Here is a 9,914-nt window from a genome sequence, read left to right on the forward strand (position 1 = left end):
CACACACACACACACACACACACACACACACACACACACACACACACACATCACATAATTAACTGGTTCAGCCTGCAGCACCACTCACAGCAGCTAAATTCCTCCTGTGTTTGGACGCGGAGTTGCTCAGTCTGGCTTTAAAATATTGCTTTTTTTCTTCCCATCACTTTCCTCTGTACTTTTCCCTTACCACTTACATTTCAACTTTTTTTTTCGGGTGTCAGTGAATGGCATTTTTTATTGTGAACATTTCTATAGGCCACACATAAAGTTTTATCAAATTTAAATATTTCTTTATTAACTTTTTGTGAGACCACCCAAGAGGTCACGAAGAGGGTACATATTTTTTGCATCTGGAGTCAAAGTTATCTGTGGGCTGAACCAGTTAATATAATGTCATAAAAATCAAAGTGTGTCTAGTGCTCTGATATTGGATCATTAGACACTTATTCATGGAAATTTCCTCTTTTTTGTTTGTACAGTGAAGTATTATATAATTCAGTAGACATTTGGCTTAGTTGTTATTATTTGGTAAAGCCATAATCATAAAGCCATGTAAAAGAAGAAGATTCTATAATGGTACCATTACGTCTTTCAGTTCAGAATGGACAACCACAGGAGTATTTCTACTGCCAAGGAACAAGAAACGAAACTATTTTCTACAACAAGACTTGCAACTTTATCCCTGACTGTGTTACTACTAAGGAAGATGAGAAAAATTGTGGTATGTAGCTTTTTCAGCAGTACGCTGTCCCATTCTTATGCTTTTTATGAGTTTTTTCTTTGTGTCATGGCTCGGTGGAATCAGATGCTTGTTAATTTTTGGGCATATGGAGTTATTGTTATAATCCTAAAGCCTGTTTCTAATTTGCCTTGCTTTTGATTTTAAAAAAAATTAGCGATCTATCTTGAAAAGAAGTCAAGATGTTTGCAATTGAAAGAGCTGAAGGCTTCACAGTGTCTGAGGTAAAATTAATGAGAAAATGGATGCAAAAGTTTGGCAGTTTCCAAAGTTTGAGTGTCCTTGGAAACTGGAAAATTTACTTTTTTGTGCCTTTGATCAAATAAAAAAAACAACTAAAATCCACCCTGAAATGTGTTTTTAAATGGATATAAAAGGTGTTGAGCCAAAAAAGAACTAAAAGAATGGATTAAAATTGCCCAATGGGTGAGAAAAAGCTAGCTGGGGGCAAAAGTGTAGATAACCAGTATTCCCTTGTAAAAATTTAATTGGAAACGACAAAAAAATTCTGAATTTTGGTGTCTTTTTAAAAGGACCCAAATCTGTATCTACTCACTGTAACATGACTATTTTCCCCATTGTGAACCTATCAGGTTTTGTATTTTTTTAAAATGTCTTTTTTGCTAGATTTGACGAAATTGTCATTTTATTTCTGTTTCTATGCTTTGTTTCCAGGAAACTGCACGTTTGAGAATGATGACCTTTGCGGAACATGGATTGACATTAGTTCTGGAGATTTACAGTGGGAATCTGCAACCAGTACCTTAGGCGCAGGTTGGTTTTTTTTCATGTTTGTTTTTGTTTGTTTAATTTTTAACTCTTTATCTCCGACAAGCCGCTCATAGTGGCTCGTGGTCGGAACCACTGTGCAGGTGAGCAGCTGGCAGCGGCTGGGGCACATTCTTTTACGATGACTTTTACAATCAAATTACTTTTCGGCTTGGATGCTTAATAACAATAAGCAGTCCCTACATGGAAATTGAACTCAAGCATTTTACTAGTTAGGATAAGCTGAAGAACCTCATTACACCTGGTAAGTTTGGTGGTCTTCAAATTTCTCAAGTTGTTGTACACAGAGAGAGTAGAAGATGTGTGTATAAAATGTTCCCTATAAAGGTCTAGCAGAGTGTAAAATTTATATGAAAATAAAAGTCATTTTTATATAGACTATGCAATGTGTATAGGCCTGAATCTTATTGCCTTATCAGAGAAGTTGTACTACTGAGAGGAGTTGTCAGCATTCATAGAATTTAATGAAAATTTGGATGAAATACACTGAGCTTTGGAAAGGACATTAATTTATCTGTCAAAGAATTAGAAATGGAAGCTCAAGGGTTTAACTTTGGAGATCAGTTTCCACACTGAAAGCAATTTATAATTAAGGTTTGTGCCTTAGCTGAGAAAAATATGACTTCACAATACGGATGTTGAACTCCCATTAATATAGGACCCCGTGAATTATGAGGTTTGAACTGTGACCTTAACCCCGTTGTGACACAAGGTCAGTTCGTGCTTTACCGGGAACAGTTTTAGATCCCCAGGGATGAATAATAGTGCTCGATATCCCCAGGGATAAAAAATAGCCCCAGATTGCGCTGGTTGTTGTCTATTATTAGACCCAGTTTGTAAATGTGGATAACTAGTTTTAAAAGGAAAAGATTTCTTTGAACGGAAAAAATATCGCTGAATGGAATCTGCAATTAATTGTATGAAGTGCACCTGATAGAAGCAGTATAGCGAATACAAACTATGACAAATAATGTTCATCATCATGGTCCTCATTCTTCGCATGGCATGACGAACGCTGTACGACACAGCAGCAACTTGCTTCCTTTGCGTTAAATAAGCGCTGTTGATTTTACGCTTGTGGGTGGTTGATGGGTGCTCTGGTGTGGTTTGCTCCTTCTTTCCTATCAAACATCTATCGTCATTATCTCTCCTCCTTTTATTTTGTGTATGTTACTCTCTTGTAACACATAATCTATTCTTCGGCACTTATATGACCTTATTGTGTTGCAAGTGCCTTAAAACTCTTACTAAAACTTTTTAAAATTTAAGTTTCTTGAAAAAGGAAACCAAAGACTGCATGTGTACATGACATGAAACATTTATTAATCCACACTTTGATGCCCTTCAGGTCATTATTTGTCTGTGAAAGCAGACTATGACACCCATAGCAATGAGGCAGTACTCATTTCTTCCTTCGCTTTTGGACCCAGCCCTGTTACTTGCCAAATCCAGTTCTCCTATCTTATGAGTGGAGCAGGTAAGTTTTTCCCTATTTTCATTAGTATACTTACGACCTTAGAGCAGGCATCAAAATAACATTGAGTGTGCATCTACCTTACGGTTATTATTGTTTATGTTGCTGCTTATTTATATTATGCATGTGTGTGCGCGTGCACGCGCGCGCGCACGTGTGTGTGTGTGTGTACATGTGGTGAAACACCAGACTAATGTGCCAGGATCTGGACAATAAAGATGTATCTTATCTTATCTTTAAGGCTTTGTTGACGTTGCAAACCGATTAAATCTGAGAGTTCCGTCTCTCTTTTTTTATATACCTTTGTTTCCTTTATCAAATCTTACATAAGATATGTTCCCATGTAGCTTAAGTAAACACTTCACGTCCCTTACACATACGTACAAAATCTGGTGTCCAAGCATTTATATTTTTCCTTTTTTTTTACCTTTTTGTGGAAAATTAACTTGCATGGACTTGGTAGGTTTGCACTCGGCACTATCGATATGGTGTTAAATAGTCAGCATACTTCTATGTTTGAAATAGTGTTGAGGAAGTATAGATCAATTTGAAGTGATTAATCTAAGTATAGCCATTTTATCTATGGCCAATTAAAAAGCTTGTCACGTTTACACAGAGCAGCTTTACAATCTTTTTTTAGATTGAGAGAATCCATGTTTGTTATTACCCAAATACTTGTGGAAGAACTATCATATACAGTTGCAGGCAAATTCTTTGCCTTTGCACTTGGCCTGACTTACAAACCATGTCTTCTGCAATTTAAGTTCTCTATTTATATGCTAGGTGAGTGAAGAGTTTACTGTTTCCATGGTCTGTTCATGTTTTTCAGGCATTGGCTATTTGAAATTGGTTATCAGAGAAGGACAAGAGGACACTGTACTCTCACAGATGTTTTCCAGCTCAGGGACCCATTGGCAGACTTCTATAGTGGACCTTGGGCGCATTGCAGTGCCCTTCCATGTAATTGCTTCTTTCACCTTTTTTATATTCATAATTGTTATATGTAAGGCATTGTGGTGAAATCAGGCGCTCGTCAAAATGATGAAATCGAAGAAATCAACATTTTTTTCCCTCGTTTTGCAATTTTTTTTAGCATAATTTTTGCTTTGGGTTCAACACATATTATCTCTATTTAAAAACACATTCCTGCTTGCATTTTATTGAAAAATGTTGATTTCAGGCACAGAAAATGTAAATAAACAGTTTCCAAGAACACTATACCATTGGGGTCACCAAATTTTGGCGGTTATATATTTTCTCACTATTTATGACTGTGACACCAGGTGACCGCCACCTCCTTCAACAGTGGATATTTTGACTTCTATTCAAGGTGGATGGGTAATTTTTTTTGGTCAATGGCAAGGTAAATTAACAAGCTTTGATATGATACCTGTAACTCCATTTGCCCCAAAATTGACGAGCACCTGATTCTGCTGTGTAATGACACATGTAGGCTTTATTGATCACCAACACAACTTTGTTGTGAAGATAAAAAATACAGGAGAGCTATAAAAGTCTGTGAATGTTTTGTCTGATGCTGAATGAATAGGAGAGTGAGAAAGATAAACCAATGGACTGATACACGCTCAGAAAGAGAATAAGAGCACTGAAAGATGGGTGAAAGGTTTTAGATTAAAAATTTAAATAGCATATAAGGAAAGAGGCTTAAGAATTAAGACACCGAAAATAACCAGTTGTATGTTTTTTGTTGACTCTTGCTTATTTTATGCAATATCATCTATAGTCTTTGAATAGCCATTTGCACAATTTTGTGATTAATGTTTTAAAATGTAACAAGGAACTTGGAATGTAAAAAGCTTTCCATGAAAATAGTTACAAGAGAATTTGCAAAGTTAGCTTTCATAGTCATCCTAAAGTTCCAAACTTTATAGTTTTGAAGTAGTTTTGAAGTACGGCTGTGGCTTATGCAAGAGGCCATTCAAATTCTTTTGAGAGGAATTCATGAAATTCTTTAGCAAGACTTGAACCTTTTTCAAAAGAGACAGAGAAGATCTTCCATCTTTTTTGGGCTACAGGTCTTATTTGAAGCGTCAAAGAGCAGCAGTGTGGCAGGAACTCTCGGCATTGACAACATCTCGTTCATCAACTGTGAATATCCTCGTAAGTCTGAGAGAGCTACTGCGTTACTAAGAGCCTTGCTTTATGCTTTGTGAGACTGCAAAAACATTTGTTTTTGTTCTGTTTCTTTGTGCTTTTCTTTCTTTTATTTGAGTTTGAACTTAAAATTAAATTATTGTACAATTTGCTTAACCTGCCTCCTTTTTGTAATAAAATGAGGTTGAGCTTCTGGGAATCTCTCTATATTATGCTGCTTTCAGGTGACCACAATATTAATTTTTGTTTTAGATATTTTTGATACAGTATCCATTTTCGACATAATATAGGCTAGAGAACTGTTTTCAGAAAACCAATGATCGAAACAGTGGCTTTTTGAAACTCTTCATCTGTATGAGGAAAGGAATGAACAGAAGCAGATGCCCATGTGAACATATTCTTCTGTTACTCATGTCTGTGATCTAGAGGATTTCCCTTGCTTACTATAGTTATCAGTTGTTTGGAATTCAGTTTGATATGAATGAGCAAAGTATGAATTAAGTGATGATTAGAATATATAAACTTGTAAAAGTTTTATTGCTGCTTGATGACGTTTTGTCTTTGTCTTTTTTTATAGAGTTTTTCTTGTTACTTGATAGAGTTGTCTTTTTCTGTGCTCACATGAGTACATGAGTACATTTGTCATTTATGATGAGTTTAACTTTTTTCTCCGGTTCTGTTGTTCACTTGTTTTTCATTAGCATTTTGTTTTCAAAGTCTTGGCAAATAACATTTAAAGCTGTTTAGCTATTACAGTGCTTTCCTCTCAAGTTTCTTAAGCCTTAATTAGCTTCTTTGTCTTTGTTCACTCTACATCTGAAATTATGAGTGACCAAAGATAGTGAATAACAAGATGGGCCACTCAGCCAAAAAAGTGTCCGCAGGAAGTATGCTCTTTGCTTCAGATGGCGCTGCAGTCTGTTTTGAAGCTCTCTTTCGTTTTTCCAGAAGAAGAATAGGAATAGCACCTCCTTGCGTGCGCAGATCGACTGCTGTTCATCAGCAGTTCGGGTTCGTTCAGTACGGAGTTTTAGTTTTTTAAAATTTTAATGACCTCTCGCCTTTCATTCTAAAGTCAAATTAAACAAAGAAAACAATCACCCTTTCCTCCGGAAGAGGTTTTTTGTCAGCGTAACCATTTTAACAAAAGCGTTCTTCCAAAATTCATTCAAAAACTTGCTAGTTTCACTTTGATTTTTTAAACTCAAGTAGGATAACTCTATTTGCTAAAGGTGCGCTTTTGCGAAGAGGGCGCCACCGAATTTTGAGGACACTTTTTTAATTGGCTCAAAGAGAGAAGTGCCCCCTCTTGTTATGTACTCTTTGGAGTGACACGATGAAATGATGAATGCGTACAGTCAAAATTATCTGAGATGGCCACCTATTCTAAAGGAGAAAAATATTTGTCTTAGATGAGAGGATGTTTTGGATGGTCATTATAATAATGTACAAAAAACAAACAACAAAACAAACAAAAAACGGAAAGGGGGGGGGAGTACAGAGGACTGTTTTGGATAGATCGCTGTTGGAGCAGGTTCGACAAGTCATGTGTGAAAATGTCGTGGTCTTTTTTGCCTATTTTCCCAAAGCCAAAAGGACGACCTGCCAGCCAGATGAGATGCAGTGTAAGAGAGGATCTTGTGTGAAGACATCAGCTGTCTGTGACTTCTCTGATGACTGTGGGGATGGGACAGATGAAGCTTCATGTGGTAAGAATGAAATAAATGCTGAACTGATTATATTTTTGGGGGGGGGGCTGTTGTTGTTTTTTGTTTTTTTTTAAATGTTGGTGTTTTTACGCCTCCTTCAATTAAATTGTTTGTAAATGTTGAAAAAATTCTTCGTAGTTAAAAGAGTGACACCTTTTCCAAAACGTTAAGTCTCTCTGCTTTATCTTCCTGACTTTGAGTAAAATAAAAGTGTAACAAGATATTGTATTATGCCTCCTGAGTGCTAAAATTTAACCATTTTTCTGGATGATAGCCATTGCATGTTTTGGAAGATTCCATTCATCATATTTTTGTCTGTTATGGTGTCTCTTTTTATAATGAGTGAACCTCTCCACATTGATGTTTGTATACACTATGAGGTATTTTCTCAAAGTTTTTCATTTCTGATTCCTGTAGAGTCTTTGGCTTATTTGATATCTCAAATTACATAATTTTGTGAGCCATTTAGCTTTCTTTGGGAGATGAAATTATCTCAGCTGGTTTTGGGCTGGACTTTTGTGCAGACGACTGGATCGCAGACTGTTTGATTTGGAAGTCCTACCTCTTTAATAACCTTACAGTGTTCAAAGTATAATAAATCCATATCATAGTATTTTATAACCAGAAAGTGACCCTGCATTCAAGCAAAAACTGATGCTTAATGCTCAGTTATGGCTCACTTTGGATCTGAATCATCTCTCATAAATAATATATTTTGTGGGCCAGGTGCATACCCACTACGCTCAAACTTTGAGTACAGCTTTGGCCAGTGGACGCAGGATGACACCGATGACTTTGACTGGACCAGGCAGCGAGGAGCAACATCATCTTCTGACACAGGACCGAGCAGAGACCACACACGAGGCACAGTCAGAGGTCACTCGGATGTTTCACTTTTTTTGTTTTTGACTTTTCTTCTTCATTGAATCTTATATTGCTTCTCCACCTCTGCCTACCATCTCTTAGATATTCGTGCAGAACTTTGCAAGCGCAGTAAAACTCGTACTAAACAACATCTCTTTGATGTTGAACTTATCACGAGAATCTCGTTAGTCATATACCTGTTTCCGTTGAATAGTTTAATGTTTTAATGTTACAAAAGGCCATTTATAATTTATTTTGTCAGTTAATGCACCTGGAAATACTTGAAGACTCCAGCGGAAAGACCAGATGAGACATATTTAAGAAAGTGGAGAAAATGGAAATTCAGAGTTTGGAAGTCAGTATTTGATTGTGAATGTAACATTTCTCTTACCTGACAAAGCCCAGGTAAGCAGGGCTATCAGTGGAATTATTTCAGGAGAAGAAAGGCTGATTCTTTTAAAAGCATGTAGGCCTAAGAAGGGAAAAACTTATTTTATCAAAATTGTGACTCATCTAGTTTTTGCCATTGGAGTGCTAAATTACTCAATAACTGGCAGAGTAAGAATGTATGAATGATAGCTATTTGTGCCTGTCAGGCTGCAATGCTGTATGTCCCATAAGGACCTAAACAGTAATTTGTACAGAACAGACCAACTCAAGAAATTACTGTGAAGTTGTTAGAGCTTTAAAGGGGAGTACATGACAATGGAAAGGCACCTACACTTTTAATTAAAACTACGACTAGATGGACAAGCATCTAAACTTTTAATTAAAACTATGACTCAGCGATAACTATATTGACTGATTGTATTTATGCAATTATGTATGCGTGTGATCTTCAGGTTACTATGTGTACATAGAGTCCTCTCTCCCTCAAGTGAGCGGAGATAAAGCACGCCTGGTTAGTCCTGTCCTGACGTCTGGGCTCAATGGAAGGAGAGCTGTATCAGACTGCCAGGTGAGTCTGTCTGGCTTTTGAGTTTTGCTCATGAAGGCTTGTTATATTACTTTTGCTTAGAAGAAAGTAATACAAAATGGGCAATTTAAAAGAATGAACCCTTTGCCCTTTGGCAGGAATATAGGCTTTGTGGGGAAAAGATTTAGGAGAGCAAGAAAAACGTGAAGCCCTTGTTCTTCTATAATAAGTATTTTTGCCAGGCATTGCATTCTTTTATGTTTAAAAGCGTCGAACTAAGATTTATGAGATGATGATCCTAATGCCCAACTGTCTTTAATGATTGCATTAGAATGTTTTACTTCTGTCTGAGTTTTTAATAATCGGGCGATAATTTAAAAATTTCAAAATATATGTTTTCCCAGTTGTTTATTTTGTTCATCTCTGATTCGGAAACTGCTTGAAATTCCATTTAACTGTTACATTTTCATGTTGTCTTCAACAAAACATATGTTTTAAAGCCTTTTAAAAATCTCTGATGCTTCTTTTTACAGATTCGTTTCTTCTACCATATGTATGGAAGATCCGCTGGATCTTTGAACGTGTACACTCGCACCGCCATAAATGGTTCTCTGACTAGCGTCTTTTCCAAGTCTGGCAATATGGGAGACAAGTGGATCCGGACTGACATTCCCCTGACAGAAACCTCTGACTTCCAGGTAATTTGCTTTTCATTTCCCACAGATTCAAATGTGAAGCATCGTGGTGGCATCGGCCAGTCATTAAACTAAGGAAATTGAAGAAACTGACATTTTTATGCCCATTGAGCAATCTTTATTGAGCAATTTTTATTGAATTTTTCGTTTTTATCTCAACACCTTTCATTTCCGTTTAAAAACACATTCCAGCCTGGATTTGAATGAAAAATGTTGATCAAAGGTACAAAAAATGTAAATTTGCCATTTTCAAGGACACAGCAGCTTTTCTGGCTGTTTTTACCTCCGACACCAGGCAACCCCTCCTCCTTCAGTGGCAAATATCTCGACTTCTATTCAAGACGGATTGTATTTTTTTCTTCAAAAGCAAAGCAAATGAATGGGCATTCATAGTATACCAATAACTCCATATGCCTAAAAATTGACGAGCGTCTGATTCCACTGTGTTGTGACACTAGTGGATTGTGTAGATTTTTGGGTCAAGAAGAAAGAAAGGTAAATACTTGAACAAGATTACTCCTTGAATAGTACAGGGCATCTAGTATTAACTTATTAAGTCTCTCTCTCTCTCTCTCTCTCTCTCTGTCTCTCTCTCTCTCTCTCTCTCTCT

General features: G+C 36.7%; 1 protein-coding gene across 1 annotated transcript in view; it reads left to right on the forward strand.

Moving 5' to 3' along the window:
* LOC118478318 (MAM and LDL-receptor class A domain-containing protein 1-like) overlaps positions 1-9,914 on the forward strand; it is a 76,273-nt gene that overhangs the window by 54,815 nt on the left and 11,544 nt on the right. Inside the window, exons 39-47 of the mRNA XM_035971728.1 lie at positions 599-724; positions 1,418-1,516; positions 2,880-3,008; positions 3,835-3,965; positions 5,042-5,126; positions 6,710-6,829; positions 7,556-7,705; positions 8,536-8,651; positions 9,143-9,307. Coding sequence (XP_035827621.1) covers positions 599-724; positions 1,418-1,516; positions 2,880-3,008; positions 3,835-3,965; positions 5,042-5,126; positions 6,710-6,829; positions 7,556-7,705; positions 8,536-8,651; positions 9,143-9,307 — 1,121 coding nt within the window. The remainder of the gene's footprint in view (positions 1-598; positions 725-1,417; positions 1,517-2,879; positions 3,009-3,834; positions 3,966-5,041; positions 5,127-6,709; positions 6,830-7,555; positions 7,706-8,535; positions 8,652-9,142; positions 9,308-9,914) is intronic.

The sequence above is a fragment of the Aplysia californica genome, unplaced genomic scaffold (assembly GCF_000002075.1).
Source record: "Aplysia californica isolate F4 #8 unplaced genomic scaffold, AplCal3.0 scaffold00489, whole genome shotgun sequence".
In the NCBI taxonomy this organism is placed as follows: Eukaryota; Metazoa; Mollusca; class Gastropoda; order Aplysiida; family Aplysiidae; genus Aplysia; species Aplysia californica.